We start from the raw sequence: 17,036 nt of genomic DNA, 5'->3' as shown, positions 1-17,036 counted from the left end.
GTTTGGGAAAACTAAAATTATGTTGCACTTAGCACATAGTGGTACGAGCTTGGCTTGTGTTAAGCTGGCTCAGAGGTAATTTTTTTTAGCCTGCAATGGATTTATAAAATCTGCCATAATTGGGAACTAGATGTGCAAGAAAGGAAAGCAGGAAAGTTGCAGACTAGGACTGAATGCTCATTCTACAAGCCTCCCTCTGTGCAGCGCTGCCAATGCATATTTATCAGACTGAAAACCCTGCACTATCCCAGCTCTGCTGAGTCTCCTCCTGAGAACAAACTGTCAGTTATGTCAAACTGGGTGTTAAAAGCTGCTGGGATTTTGTGGCTGGAGCATACGTTTTCTAAAGACAAAACTGGAATCAAGCTGCCTTACCACTGGGAATGAAACGCATTTCTGAACTATGGTGTCCTTATGTGGAATCAACCACAGTACCCCTTTCCTCTCCTCTTCCCACTCTCTGGAACCTGAAGGCAGATATAGTTTCTCAAATGGTCTGAACAAGTAGCTTGCCTAACTCTCGTGATATATGGTATGACTACAATCAGAAACTTGCTTTTTTAGACCTGTGGGAAGCTGAAATGTTCAATATGCAGAATTTGCTGTACATTCATGCAAGAGAGAAGAGACAGCACACTCCATCTATAGAAACTCCTGTGGCTTTTATCCTTAATGACCCAGCACTCCTGCTGTTTTGTGTCTCTATCTAGCACTCTAGCTCAAAGTTGGGGGTATAACAAATATGTTAATACACCCTGGGAGTAGAATGACATGGCCTCCTTTTCTCAGAGCTTTCCTGATAGCAAAGTAGGAATTTCCTACAGAAGTAGGGTCTCATTTTGTACCAAAATGCACAGCTAAAACATGCTTTAATTACTAAACAAGACAGAAATGCTAAAAACATCACATGACATCACATGAATTCCAGATAGATCCACTGAAATCAGTGCTCTTACAAAAAACACCAAGTGAGGTGCAGGAGGACAGGTGAGGATATTAAGCCTGGTTGGTCTGAGGGGTCAGTTGTTTAACCAGTAGATTGTATTCAGGGTATATTCAAGGAAAAACAAAATCTCTGACAATGTTTGGAGGCATGTTTGTTCTGTTCTTGCAAAACTATATTTGAGATTGAGTGTGGTGATCCTACAAATGCAGGACCAGTAGCCTAACTTTAGAGGTTAGGATAGCAAACTTCCTGTTAAGCAAACTTCTCCATTGGAAACATACAGTACTTTCAAATGTCTGCTTTGCTTGGCTTATTGGACAATGCACTCCCTGGTGCACATTTAGGGGTTAGAAGAAGAGAAATCTCCGTGCCTGTTTTCACTGATGACCCTAAGTCAGATGGTAAACTTGCAGCTGACATCATGAAGCATTCATTATCCACACCAACCACTTCCAACTCTCCTAACTCAATTCTCCTAATGCAGTATCATGATCTGTCTCCATCCTTCATTCCTACAATTAAATAGATCCTAGCAACTACAAGAAGTCTTCTTTCCAATCATCATTTCCGAAGCGCATACTAGTCTCCAAGATAACACTGTTTGCACGTGGCAACCAATGCAAGGAAACTTGGTTCTAAGTCAATGTTCAGCTGAGTTTGTTGCTTCTTTGTTGTTTATTCCCCATCCTTCCTCACAATTGCCACTCCAAAGATAAAGATGCAAGAAAGAACTGCTACTGAAGCATGGCCATGTAGACATAACATCAACCGACGCTTAAGAAGCCTGTGTTTTCTAGAAGATAAGAAGAACTGCCTGTAAGAAGCTCTGTCTCTTTTTTGAGAAAGTATTCTTTTTCCAGCAAACAATTTAATGCCTAGTGAGAAAAGCTAGTTCTAGGCAGGAATGGACTTAGATTTGTCTTTAAGAGCAAACAGGGGAGACAGGTTATCTTGAATGTAACTAACCGTACTAAAGCTTCATTAGCTACATTGGACTTTATCTTGATCACCTCTGCCGAGCTAGACAAATCCTTTGAGATGAGTAGTAGTACTAGCCAGACAACACATATGCTCTTGATAAGGGCAGAATCCAGACTTAGAAATACCAATGCTAATTCCCTTTGGTTTGGTTTCATATTTTAATTAATTATTATTTAATAATTTAATTATATAGCAGAATTTTTTATAAACTTGCTAATTGCTCAGATGAGTGGCTTAAGTAAAACAGGGACATTTCCTTTAAGTAACACAGAGAGAAGCAGTTTAAACCTTTGAGCTGTGAGATTCCTATTATTTACAGAACATTTGGAAACATAGTGATTAAAGTCTTCTCAAAATGGATGCAAGTACTAGGAGAGAAAAACAAGGAGAAACTAACCACTGGGATAACTTGCGTCACCACAAAAATACGATTTTCCATGAAATCGCTTAGAAACAACAATCAAAATAGACAAAACCTCCCCACATCCTTGCAATATAAAGCCAGTTTACACTGAATAATTCAAACCTCTAATTGGAAATAGATATAGTTTTAAAATATGACAGAATTTTAACATTCAGAAAAATTCTCCACAGAAAGCTACACAGATTTTTACTGTTGTTTTGCTTTTGTTATGTCTATTTTAGCACTGATTTTCTGCTCCTAGCCCTCATCTAACATGAATATGCTACTTCTCAAAAGACTTGCAAAGGCTATGTGTTGATAGTGGAAGTTGCTCTCATATTTTGGAGATTAAATAGTATTTACCGAGTCTTCTTCCATATTGGATAAGGTGAGAATTTATATTATTTTACGAAACTTACCACAAATGGCATAAAACAGTGCACTAAAACCATTGTAAAGGAGTGATTACTAAGACTTCCAGCAGAAGACTGGAGGCAAACATAAGGAGCAAAATGTGGGGCTGGAATGCCCCACTCATACTAGCTGTAAGATATCAGCACGTGGCATGAACAAGAGTCATCCCCCGGCATAAAATTATCTTTCAAATAAAGCAGCATACTGAAACTACCTCCTGTTCATATTGTAAGTATATTTTATTAGTCTAGTTGTCCTGTTTGAGTCAAACAGTCTGATCACTTCCCTATTTTAATCCACTTTCTGCAACATTACTGGAAAACATCTCTGAGAGACACTTCTAAACTGGACAAGGAATATACACAGTTTAATGTGAATTCTCTTTCTCTGGAGGTGCTGCCTATTAAGGGTTATTTTGTCTTCACTGTGCATTTATGCGCCTCAATTTTGGGATCTAACTGTGCTCCATGTGCTAAAACCAGGTTGCAAAACCTTCTGAGTAGCTGCAATTAGCTGTTCTAAAGCCAGAATAACCAATCTGACTTTAATGAAATAGTATATACTGACTGTAATAACAGGTTTACTTCAAAAACAAATGTCTAAATTGGAAGCTGAGATAGTCAAGTAACCAGTGTGAATTTATCATCTACACCTGCGCCATAAACCGATGCCAGAAATAGGCTAAACGAATACAATGCTGTTATTACTATTATTATTCTGTTATGGCATTCAGGACTGTGCAGATGCTTTACAGTAAAGATAGATGCTGTCCCTAAACACACAATGCCACAGGAGTAGCAGGTGGATCTCTGATCACTCTAATTCACTGTAGAAATCTTCACACAGATTTTTGTGGTGATCACAAATTTCATGCTTCATTCCTTCCAAAGAAAAAGCAATCAGGGAAGGGAATCCAAATAAAAAGAGCTTACTTAGCCATAATCAGATACACAATATACAAGAAAAGAAAACTACCTTTACCTGTGAAATAAGACAGACTTGACAAGTGTGACAACATCCCGACTGGCATTGTACCCTGCACAAACAATGGCAACGTGGATAGTCTGTGGGAGAAAAGGAACAAAAAGAACAAAAATGAAAGCCTGCTCATGTGTTCTGTCATTTACTAAGGAGAGCACATACGTGACAGTGCTATTATTTAGTGCAGCGATTGTTAAAGATTTGAGTGGGTGTTTTGCAGCTGTTTGCAGCCCACTTGAGGCAGTTTGTTAAAAACATCTTAATTGATTTTAACACCATCATCATTCCAAAGTCATTACTAACCCTAAATTACATCAGATGTTTGAACAGAATTGCATTTATTAGCTAAGAGCATATGTGTGTAAGTAAGTACACGCCCTCCTCAAGTAAGCAGCACACACAATTCTGAGTATGCAAACACACAGACATTTTTAATCTTCTCAACTAAAGTTTAAAATTATGACTGATAATTAGAAGCAGATACGTTCTTAGAAATTTTGTACAATTTCTTCCTTATGCACAGCCACTAAGGACAGGGTGAGCAAGCTCTCATGGACGAGCATAACTAGGACAATTGGTTTGCCAGGGCTGGATGTGTCCCAGTGATATGATGGGACACAAGCTGTGAAGACAGGTAGCCACCTCCCTGACTGTGACTACCAGTATGGGCTGCACTGGCAGTGTTAATATGAAGTTAAATACAACCCCCAGAAACACATTCTCTCCACCTCATGACACTGGTAAATTATCACTTATTCTGTGCCTTCTTACCTCCCTTTTAGCATGAGATAGAGGCTTCCTCATCTGTTCAGGAGGAAAGGGAAAATTGAAAAGGTGCTGCGAATCATTATTATTTATGCAGTAAGTACTAATCTGAAAAATGTGTTACTTTACTCTGCTCTGGTTTTAAAATTAGCCATTTTTATTCCCTAAGGACAAAAGAAAATTAACCCTAGCAACTTTTGACTCCAAGTTCTGTAATACTCAGTTTCTTAGTGGTCACAGAAATGAAGAAGAGTTCACCATGCTGGCAGCACTAAGCTGCCATTGGGGACACAGCTGTGAAACTGCAGGGAAGCCTCATTTGGCTTCCATTTGAAGCTTGGTTAGCTGGTTTCTCACGCACACATCTCTCATTTTCCACAGAATGCTCACTATGCTGAGAACAAATGAGGAATTCTGTCTCTTCACACAGTCAGAGATTCCCAAATCCTGGCTTATAACAGAAGCAGATTTACACAAGAGGTGGCATGTGTTGGGCACATCTAAAGAGTCCACAGCCCCATCCATTAACATCACCTGGTACAGGGCACAATCATAAAACTGCCTAGTGGCTGTGCCATTGTGGAACATCACATGAACATTGCAGCTGCTTCCAGCCCTAGAGTGTGTTTCACAAGCTGTGGCACATTTAGGATCTGAGATTTTAAGAGGACTTGAATTAATAAGGCAACTGTCTGTCCAGAGAGGTGTGAGAAAGAACAGATATTGCAGTATATTTTGGCAACAGCTCTGTGAGGTACTAGCGCTTTAAATTTATGTTAAAGTCAGTGGGAGTTGAGCATGCTCAACACTTTGCAAAAATTGACTGTGTTTCTGTCTTGTGATAAGAGGGGAGAACAGAGGCTGCCCATTAACGACTTTTATTGCAGCAGGAGTTTGTACTGTACTCATGAGCATGGGGTCCTATGGGTGTACTCATTCCTGATACTGCACACACTGCCTCCTCTCTGGCTGCCACCTGGTCCTTCTCAGGCTTTTGGAAGACCTAAGGTCCTTCCCTTCAATGCCAGTTAAAACCAAATTAACTGAGAATAGTTTCATGCCTGCTTTAAACATTTCACCTGAAGACACTGGACCAACACAAACATTTTAGGGGTTTTGACAGAACAGCACTGTCATATCACTGTCAACATCATTTTTATACTACCTCTACTTGCCAGGAACATTCTCCTTACAGTCTCTCTCTCCACCTTACAACTCCTCTAAAAATCAGTTTATTCTGTCAAGGACTTTCCCACATCTGTACTTCTTTTACTAAATCAGTTTGTTTCAGAATTGAAAGTATTCTTTCCTCACTGTCATCTAGTAGTTGCTGTTGCCTTGGATGCTGTTTCAGCCAGGGCACAGTACATGCTACTCTTCTGAATGTTCTTTTCCAGCTCAGAGACACAGGTATCCATGTCATCATCATCCATCATGGCTAGGCTTCGAGAACGAAGATTTGGGAAGGGCTCTACCCACGTTTCTTGCAAGCGCGTTGGTGGCTAAAAAGGCCAATATGAGAAAGGCATGACCGGTTGCAAAAGGCACAGCAGAAAGACTCCTTAGATGGTATATTCTGCAAGGCACGATTCTTTCTGCATTGTCTTTTCTCCTCAAGGGTGATCCTGCGTGCTTTCTCAAAAGCATCAGCAGCGTTATAGACGGTCTGTCTCCAGGCCTCCCGATTGGAGGCCAGAGTAGACCAGTTATGGTGATCAATATGCCCGAGGCTGAGTTGTTGCTTCAGGGAGTCCTTGTATCTTTTCTTCGGGGCTCCTCTCATGCGGCAGCCAGTGGCAAGTTCACCATAAAGCAGGATCTTAGGGAGGCGGTGGTCCTTCATCCTGGAGACGTGCCCTGCCCATCGCAGCTGCGTTCTCAGTAGCATGGCCTCAATACTTGTGATTGCTGCCTGTTCCAGAACAGATGTATTGGTCACATAATCTGACCAGTGGATGTTTAGGATTGTACAGAGGCAGCGTTGATGGAAGCGTTCTAGGAGACGCAGGTGGTGGCGATAGATGACCCATGATTCGGAACCATATAAAAGAGTAGACAGCACTATGGCTCTGTAAACACTGATCTTGGTACTTTTCTTCAGGTGTTTATTACGCCAGACTCTTTTATGGAGTTTTCCAAAAGCGCTATATGCCTTTGCTAACCTGTTATCTATCTCTCCATCAATCTTACCATCTGAGGAGATGAGGCTGCCTAGGTAATTAAACTGTTGAACTGATTTGAGCTCTGATTGGCCGATGGTGATGTGGGGATGATGGTGGACTTCCTGAGGTGCAGTTTGATGGAGAACTTCAGTCTTCTTTAAGCTGACTTCCAGCCCAAAGAGCTCAGCAGCGTCTGCAAAGCAGGATGTTAGATGCTGCAGGGCTGCTTCTGTGTGGGCAACAAGGGCGGTGTCATCAGCGTAAAGCAGCTCCCGGACAAGATGGTTTAAGGTCTTGGTGTGGGCTTTCAGTCGCCTTAGGTGGAAAAGGCTTCCATCAGTACGATATCGAATGTAGATACCATCCTGATCATCAAGGTCTGCCATGGCCCTTTGGAGCATCATGCTGAAGAAGATTGTGAATAGGGTAGGAGCGAGAACGGAGCCTTGTTTCACACCATTCTTTATTAGAAAGGGCTCAGAAAGTGTGTTGCCATATCTGATTTGGCCGTGCTGATCCTCATGAAGTGAGATGATCATTTTAAGGAACTTGGGGGGACAACCTAAACGTTCCAAAATCTGCCAAAGACCTTTACATGCTACTCTTCTGAATGTTCTTTTCCAGTTCAGAGACACAGGTATCCATGTACCTTCTGCTCAGCCTCTCTGCAGTGTTTGATATTACATTTAATTTCTACTCCTGCCTTCCATCAGTTATACAAAAGAGCCATAATCCTCAAAGAGAACAGAAATCTAGATCTTTTTTCCCAAGTTTCTGCCTGCAGCATGCTGCAAGACTCAGTCTGTTCCTCTCCTTTTCCTGATTCACTTTCCTCTCCTTCATTGTCTAACTGTTAAACAAAGTCAGTGGGAAAACAGATAAGCCAAAATGAAGTCATCAACCTGAACTGTCTGCAGATGTTTGTATCCTAAGGGAAAAGAAATATTTCCATTTTTCTCCACGTTTGTTCCAAATGCACATTTGGACAGCGAGCAGCTGGCTGTAGGCAAATTCTAGCAAGATAGGACAATAGTAGCTGGAAGAAGGAAGCACCTCAAAGAATCTGCATCCTCCTGAGTATACTACTGTAAACATCAGCTCCCAGACTTCGAAAAAGTCCTCTCTCCAAGTCCTCTTTTCCATCTGCAGATGGCTGGAAGATTGTATCCCCCATCCCACCAGAACTGGCCACTGTGATTTACATAACCTCCGGACTCAATATTGCAGCCAACACCCAGGAGTGAAGCCACATAAGAACGCTCCAACTGCCACAAAGTGCATCAGCCTGCCTGACTGGCTCAACATGGCCCATCAAACCTCTCACACCAAGGCTCTGCATAGTGATGATGACATTCCATGATAATTCTAGATAATTCTAGTCACATTCTAGCCGGGATATTCAGAAGTCACTGTGGGTTTAAAGTGAGCTCCTTCAAAATGTTCATCTTCCTACAATGCTCTCTTTAAAGTGAATGACAGACATGTTCACCACTTGTTGCAAGAAGTCTGGATTCAGGCCATTCACTGGAGATGCTTTTGGATAATGTAACTCACTGCAGCAACAGATGAAATGACGATACATCTTGCTTTCCAGACTCAATCAATTCTTACTCTGTTTATACATATTGATATGAGTAGGTAATCAAAACACTGTGGAAGTTCTTCACACAATTCTCCCTACAGGTTGAGGATCAGGGACACAAACAGAACTATTTTTAATTGTAAATAGTTTAGGGAGCACTCAGGTCCAAGTACTTAAGAAAGTACTTGGCACTTAAAGAAGTTAAGCTTTTTCAGGAAAAGGGAGTTTAAGTCATACCAAGGTACCTGCTAACATGGTTAAGAAACCCTTCAGCCTCTACAGACCAGGAAAATCTGTTTTTGAATGCAGTACTTCATGTAAGGCTATTCTGGGATAATATTAATGGGAAGAAGATACCCAAAACCACATGAAGAACTGGGCCTTAGATCCCATATTGATGAGGAGTATGTGGTAACTAGATAAACAGATGCTATTTTTTTTCCTCCTTGGGCTACTTTTGGAATTATGAAATAATGAGTTTTACAAACGCTAATTAGTTCCTATAGCTAAAAATAATCTTTGGTAAAACATTTCATACTTCAATTATTTTCTAGTAGCGATAGCTAGGCCTTCCATTGTAGATATTTAATCCTTCATAAATAATTGTTGAATGTGATTAAGAGATATTAAAAGTATGTTACAAAATGCTTGTATTTGTAGCATATTTGTAAATATACTACAAATAGTTTTCAGAAGCAGGTAACATCTGCTTTTCCTGTGTTACACTGTTTAAGTTGGTGAGGGCCTGTTTTTGGTGGCTGCGGAGCACTACACACTTAACCCTATTGAACAACACTGCTGAGAACAGTAACAATAAAAATTTGCCTGTAAAAATACTTCAAATGTGAAGTATTTTGCTAATCCACTAAATGCTATACCACTAATTTCCAATTTCCTAATATAAAATCACTTTTTAAAATATTTATAATTGCACACTTAATTCCAAGTACATGTTCAGTTTATGGGGGCACAAGCTGGAAAGATACTGTGATAACATAGTAAGAAAGAGGCATATAACTGTGTTAGCTTCTGTTGGCATTATGCACTCCTTCTGCAGCCTGTTGTGTGTGCTGACATCTGTGTAACGACTACTTGTACTTTTATTTTCAAGGTTTGTGTTTAAATTGTCTACTACTGGGAAGGCATGATAGGTTTCTGCTCCCTCCAGGGAGAAGTCCCTTGGCTGGGACTCTGATTTTTTCTTGCAGTGTAATGATAGTCCTTTTTACAATATCAGAAGAGCTCTCCTGTGATGCAATAGAGTAGGAAGCTGTGGCTGGAATGCAACAAACCCACAGCTATTTGATATAGAGCACAATTATTATCACACAGATTATGCTTTATCAGAGATTTAATGTTCATTCATTGTAACTGCGTTTTCAAATGTTTTAATCATCATTAAAGACCATCTCAAATTAGATTCTGAAATGTTATCTTTAGTAAATCTCTAAGAGCAGACTCAATGAAATGAGTCTTAGCTCTCTTAGTCTCCCACAGAGCCCCAGTCTTCTTCTCAAGAACCCTGGTTCTTTACTACCCAACTTGCTGACTCTTGCTGTGATATATTCCAGGGTCAGAAGCTAAAAAAGATTTAGTTTGCACATCTGAAACACTGAAAACAGAGAGTGATTGGAGTCAAGAAACCCCTAACACAAACACAGAACAATATGATCTACAATAATAGGATAAATGATGAGACCCTTGGCAAATCTGATAATAAGGAAGTTTAATTTTAACTTCCATTGCTGTTACTGAATTACTGAGTGAATTCCCTGGGAAAAAGAGTAAAAAGCTATTTTGCTATCAAAATAGTGTGCAGTGAGATAGGGGGATGGCAAATAGTGTCAGATTTTGTATTTTATATAACCATTGCCTCCAGCACAATGCTAAACCCCACTGAGCAAGTAAACTTATTGGCAAAACACATTATGAACTGGAAGCCCATTTAAACTATTCCTACTTTAAGCTGCTATTTTTGTGTTCCAAATTGGTTGGTACATTGAACAACTGAACTGAGATTCAACTCATCACTCCTTGGCATAATAATAGGGGAGAAGTGAGGTTTGCTTATTGATGGCCTGAGCCTTCCCTGATTAAAAGAATTTCCAAAATGCTCTCAGTGAGGAAAATCAGACCCTCATTATCTGGAGGAGGGAAAATGAAAAACAAACCCCTCTTTTTCCCTCTCCTTCCAATAATGTTGCTTCTCTTTTTCCACACTGACAGACAAAGATAACCAACTGAGAAGCAGTAACTCATTCGTAAGCTGTATTTGATATTTTCCCATTGAATAGAATTTATCTCAAAAGATAATTAGGACTTCTTTTTCCTTTCCCATTAATTGTCTTTCAACTTTTATCTTTGAGTGGTAAAAAGCAAGATAAAAGGTGATAAGGTATTACCTTCTTTGTAGAAATAAATGGAGGAAGCTACTTTTGATATCTTCATCAGCTGAGATTGGCACAAGGGCTTTAAGCAAGACTTTCTGTTTGGTATCTATCCATATTTGGACCTGTCACCATTCAGACATCTGACAACTAAATATCTGGATGACATCCACAAAACTACTGGCATAAAATGGGGAAAACCAAACCAAAAAAAACCCCACTCCAAAACCTTCTTAGAAGATCTCCTGTTCCCTGCAGCCAAACACACTGTGCACAGCTCATGCAAAGCAGGTGGTCCCACAATAACACCCAGATACACTCCTGAAAGTGAGTCAAAAGCATAGGCTGGCTCCATAAGCCACAATTTAATTAATTGTAAACCCTGAGCTGTTCCAGTACGGAGACACAAACAAAGGAATAAGGCTTTTCTAAGCACCGTGGAGCTTTCATTTAACTCATGGGGTCAGTTTGCCACAGGTCTTTATCAGCACAGCTTTACAGATTGGAAAAAGGCTTTGATTTTTATACCAGGTTTGGGGACACAAGAATGAAAATGACAAAAAACTGTGATGAAATAACAACTCAGAAGATATTCTGATGACTAAATGTTTTAAAGTTTAAAAGAAAAAGAATAATTAAAAATTATCTAAAACGTTGCAGCCAGCAGATATTTAAGAGGCTGGTTTCTGAGAATAAAGTTTCAGGGTAAAGGAGATGGAGATCTGCAGTGTCCTTAAAGGATCATATCTATCAAGCTTTGTTTCTGGCAAGTTCCTTTTGTTTATTTACCTCACACTTTTCCACTGCTGGTTGCTGCCCACACTCGGAGCTGTTCCCTGCCACAATGCCAGCCCGCAGGCTCTCGCTGTCACCTGTCCCCTCTTCCATGGAGTAGGTTTTGGAGTGATTGCCATGGTGGTGAGAGGGGCTGCGACTCTGTGCCAGGCTGAGCTGCTTGCGCAGCACACGGTTCTCCTCCTCCACCTCCCGCATGCGGACTTCCAAGCTCTCGCGCTCCCGCTGGCTCGACGCTGTGTACCGAGGACTGTGGGGCTGGGATTCAAGCGGAGACAGCGACACTGGCTTCCCATCTGCAAGAGAAGGAAACAAACCCCTTCTGTCAGAATATACTTGAAGCTGCATTTTCCTTTTACGCCGGCGTCGTGAGGCAGGGATGTCACTTGCCATTTCAAGGCAACGCTTAAGTGAGTGGTAAACTTGGACAAATGCTAAAGTTCTATGAGCTACAGGTCCTACTAATTTTAAAACCACAGTAAAAGATAAGCATGTGTTTCATTTGTTCTGCATAGGGCTGCCTGCCAGTTTCTAGTCTGGGAAGACAGTCAAGAACATGAGGATTTAATTCAAAGACAATTAATATACAGTTAAATATATTTTAGAAATGTATGCAAGATGAAATAATTTTCCTATTCCCCATTTCCTCCACAGTCAAATGACAGCATTTTGGCAACCATTTTATGCCAAACAGCAGCCCCAGCTGATTCACATGTGAGGAGCAGATGGGTTTTATTCAGCAACATGGTATTATGTGCTTGTTGAGAAATAAGAGGTTCAGAAGGACAGAAATGTTGAATACACATGTGGGTCAAATTCTGGAAAGAATTTTGGCTGAAAAAGACACAAGGGAATTTTGAAAAAAGTAAAATGGTACAATTCAACACCTTCAATTAAAAAGCTGTAATCCAGAAATATGAAATTGGTATTTTCTTTATTCAAATAAGCATTAAAAATAAGCTAAAGAATAAAAAAGAGAAGGTACCTGAAACCAGGGTCCATAAATAAAGCAACACATTCTACCATCACTTCTCAGTACATTTTTGCTACCAAATTTCAAAAGAGCAAATAGGGATGCAGCTGATGTGTTCTCATATAACTTTAATAAAGATATAACTACCTACACACAGAGTAAAAATGCTTGAAAACGTGTAGAAAACCCTCACGCTAAATCACTGTTCGGAAATGTTCGATTGAAATAAAATTGAAACAAAAGACAATGAGAGTTATCCACAGTGTCATAATTAGCAAGATGTTCTTTTTCAGTGAAGATATGTGAGTATCTTATAATAAGGTATTTCTCTGATACAACTTTCTACTTGCACATATTAAATAATAGAATCATGGAACTCTTAAGGTTGGAAAAGCTTTCTAAGAATATTGAGTCCAACTGTTAACTCAGCATCATGTGCCACATCCACATGGTTTTTGAATGCTTCCAGGGATTGTGACTTCACCACTTCCCTGGACTGCCTATTCCAACACCTGACCACCTTTTCCACTAAGTCATTTTTCCAAGTATCCAATCTAAATCTCCCATGGCACAACTTGAAGCCTGTCACTTGTTACCTGAGAGAAAAGACTGACCCCCACCTGGCTACAACCTCCTTTTAGGTTGTTGTAGAGAACAATAAGGTCCCCCCTGAGCCTCCGTTTCTCCAGGCTAAACAACTCCAGTTCCCTCAGCTGCTTGTCATAGGACTTGTGCTCTAGACCCTTCACCAGCTCTGTTGTCCCTCTCTGGACTCGCTCCAACACCTCAGTGCCCAGAAATGAACACAAGATTCAAGATGTTGCCTCACCAGGGCCGAGTACAGGGGAGTGTTTGCTATTTAATGATTTTTCCAATGCAGAGTCTCTTTAGTTTATCAAGTGAACACCAGCTTGAGTGGTTTACAAGATGGAAATCATGCAGTTGTTGTTTAGAAGTCCTCCCTAACAAGTACATTTCTCACCTGCCAACTCCAAACTATCTCCCTGCTATAAAGACCTACTCATTGCTTGTTCTCTTCTATTATTTCACATTTACATGAACAGTGAGCAGTCCCAGTCCTCTAAACTCAGTTCATGAAAAGAAAAATGGCTATAGAAATCGAAATCTCAATTCTAATTTACATTGCAAAGTTATACAGGTATACATGCTTCCTCTTATGTATATAAATCACTATCCTGGGTTTTATACATAATTTGGATAGAATATCTTGCATTTTCTAGCAGACAGTCTCCTGCAAAATTTTTCTAATTTTTTATTTTTACCATTAGCAAAGCTTATGGATAAATCTGAGCTTGAAAAGTGTCTCAAGACAGATTCTGAAGTTTGACCACTGTTTCTGAAACTTGAATGCTCCAGCAAATAATTATTAAAAATTAAATGAGAGATTTGAAAAGCCTGAAAATAATAGGTGCAACAATAGAGAAATGTCAACATAAAGAACAGAGCCATGCTACAGTTAGACATGCAATAGAATACTGAGTTATCTTTCTCCATCCAGCTTGGAAGGCACGGAACTGAAGTTGGAAGACTAAAACTCATTTGGGTGTGATTACATTGCATTCCTATTAGTGGACAGCAAGAGTGTATTGTGTAGACACCCTCAGATAAAAACAGCACCTCTACTCACCCACACAACAACCAATGTGTTATCATCAGATACATTATTATAATGCAAATGTAGCCAAAGACTTCACTGGCAATCATAACTCCCCCTCAGTGAATATTCAGAGTGACACAGACGTTCCTTATCGCTTCCTATATTTGCCACTGAATTCTGCTTCCTTCTCAAATAATTACCAGAGAAGGTAGCAAGGTATAGAAGTAAATCTCAGGACGACATGCATCAAGTTTACAAAGCATGGAAAAAATTTAAATGTCTCTTTAGCTATTCTATGGACATAAGTCAGTAAGTCATAAATGTTACTTTGCCAAAATTAAAACTTTATAAGTTTTCTGTCTTTTAAAAAGGATACCATTTTGTACATCTGAACAACTGCAGGTACATTCATTAGGAAAGTTGAACTGTTTATACACAATATTTAGAAGAAACAGCATAGTCTGAGAAAGGAACTGAAAGTATCACCTCACTGCCTCAGACTGGAAGCTGCAGCAATTAATGAGACCAGCTCAGTGTTTATGCAGCCTTAGCTTTAAATGCCAGTAAACTCCAGTATTATTTTCTCAGTAGTAAATATTTCCGCCAGTATGTAAAAAGGCAGTAAGGAAATCCTGTCAGGAATTGAACAATTAGCTAACTTCTTGATTTGAAATATACAACTAGTTGAAATGTATTGATTTGCTACAGAAATTATCCATGTTACAAGGTGCTAAATCCAAGATATTTTCTGGAATGATCTCTTCAGGCTTTATGCAGTTGGACAAGTAATGTTTTGTTAGTAACATTGTTCACTATTCTCATGTGTATCTTGATGTATTTGGCATATTCATACATCCCACTTCTGTGCTGCAAATAATAATGTGACAGTTCCAGGACCCATCTGAAAGAACAGTATAAAACCAAAGGTAAACAGAGTTTGATCTTAAGACTCAGAAATGCAATAATTTTTTTTTCATAAATTCTGAGATTGTGTAACTCAAAATTTTTGCACATCTGAGACTGGTAAGGCTGGGGGCAAGGTACTATTTGATTTAGTTCTCTTCCCATACTGGACATGTGAAGATATTTTTACTTCAGTGAATATACAGATAGGGCAAAATGCCTCTTGGGAGCTATTGTCTAGTAAACAGCAACACATGCTACCCTGGTTTTCTTCCTACCAGTTTCCAAGGCAATGCAAGGACTGTTGTGTTTCATCCCATCTTTGAAGAAGGAGTAAGTGGGTTAATGTTAGGGACCACTCATATTTGATGGACTCTGGTAGAAGAGTTAAACTGTACTTGAATTTTATAGTTTATAGTAACTGTCAGACTGTTCTGAGCTGACATCTAGGCACTTTTTATCTTATCTAAATCAAAATCAAATAAAATAGCACAACACTTAATGAGGTCTGTGTGACTTTGGGACTCAAGATTTCCCATGGAACACTACAAGGAACATTGCTCTGCTGTGAAGCAAGCAGTTCACTTTTGAATGGTGTAATAAATAATAATAAAGCTATTATTTTTCATTCTTTATTTGGGTTATTGCTCTATTTTTGGACCTTGGCAGCTTCAGATTTTTTTTCTGTGTCAAGCCTTTTACTTCAGACTTTTTGTGCTAATACAATTGTACCTAAAAAGACCTACAAAATTCCACTGTCCACAGAACAAAACCCAAACACAAACCTGAATAATTATTTCATGGTTGACAGCAATCAGTAACTTATCATCACACTAGGTCCAACAATTAAGAAAACTTGACAATATGTAAATTATGAATTATATAGGTTATTGAATGCTTCTGTATATAAGGAGTCACCTGGATTTCAGGCAACAGATTGCATTAACACCTACTTAAGCAGAGTGTCTTAGGGCACTGGATGAATTAAAGCCTTCAGAAAACAATCCAGCATAGTTTATTTGAAACTATAGGGACTGAATCAATGGAATTTTCTTTCTTGCATATAAAACCTAAAGGATAAGCATTATAAACAAGTTCCTTGTTTTCTAGTTATCAGACTGGAGAGGTGATAGTCCTGAAAAGGAGCCATTGGCATTGGAAGCTTGTTGGGGAAAAAGCCACAGAGAAAACAGAGTTTATCCAAAGGTTAACTGGATAAGGAGGAAAGAAGCAGAGCGTAGGAAAGAAAAATTTGCTCTGATTCAGAAGAGTAGTGCAGAAGAAGGAATCCTGAGTTTCTCACATGAATCTGAACTAAAATGCTTACAATTGTGTTAGGAAATATTTGAGGCACGTAAATTTATGTAGCATATTTTGGGTGGGTTTTTAAAAATTTTTTACATTTCTTATGCTATCAAGCCAAACTCCTTGTTTTTTTGCCATCTTTACAAGGTCTAGAGGTTTCTCTGTGTTTTAGCTACTATTCATCCCCTGCTTAGTAGCATGTAATGCCTTTATAATGAATTGAGTCATGGCAGTGAACTCTAGGCTGCCTCTTAGACAAGAGGAAGTTATGCTGCCCACAGACAGTGTTTCAGTCTGTCTGACTAGAGATACAAGAAAATTTCATTCCTTCATTTCACATTTGTTCACATTTGAGAATTCACATTATCTGTGCACACTTTGAGGACTAGCAGTGTAACAATTTTAACCAAAAGTCAGTATTTTACAGAAAGAAGTGAGGTAGCAGGCAACCACTCTCATGATTTTCCCCCGTTAAGGCCATGAGTAAAATAATTTTAAGTTTATTCCACAATTATTTTTTGTCCATAAAGACCATTATAGAGAACTCCATGGACCCTAAGGGAAAAGAAAAATAAGAAGGCTGCTGTCAGGACTAAGGAGACGTAAAAGCCTTGTGTAAGCAGATAAACTATCTCTTTTATTTTGGAGATCTAGCTCAGCTTTAATCATCTAACGCCTTGCACTTCTGCTCAGCTGGATGCTCTGGTAGGTAGTGGCTATACTGGTAGCTATGAATGAAGCCTTCTGCTAACAGTTTGATAGTTTTAGATATATGGCTCCACAAGTAGGTGCTAAGGCATCCCAAAGTGCCTAATCTCACA

General features: G+C 39.4%; 1 protein-coding gene across 6 annotated transcripts in view; it reads right to left on the bottom strand.

Moving 5' to 3' along the window:
* The window catches only part of LARGE1 (LARGE xylosyl- and glucuronyltransferase 1), a 283,712-nt gene that overhangs the window by 133,150 nt on the left and 133,526 nt on the right, over positions 1–17,036 (bottom strand). For all 6 annotated transcript variants that reach the window (XM_027680371.1, XM_027680373.1, XM_027680375.1 and 3 more), the window contains 2 exons: positions 11,411–11,712; positions 3,726–3,808 (listed from right to left, as the gene is read on the bottom strand). In XM_027680371.1, the coding sequence (XP_027536172.1) occupies positions 3,726–3,808; positions 11,411–11,712 (385 nt within the window). The remainder of the gene's footprint in view (positions 1–3,725; positions 3,809–11,410; positions 11,713–17,036) is intronic.

Source organism: Neopelma chrysocephalum, unplaced genomic scaffold, assembly GCF_003984885.1.
Source record: "Neopelma chrysocephalum unplaced genomic scaffold, ASM398488v2 Primary Assembly neopelma1_59, whole genome shotgun sequence".
Lineage (NCBI taxonomy): Eukaryota > Metazoa > Chordata > Aves > Passeriformes > Pipridae > Neopelma > Neopelma chrysocephalum.
The sequence above is the reverse complement of the archived record's forward strand: the minus strand, read 5'-3'. Positions and strand labels throughout refer to the sequence as shown.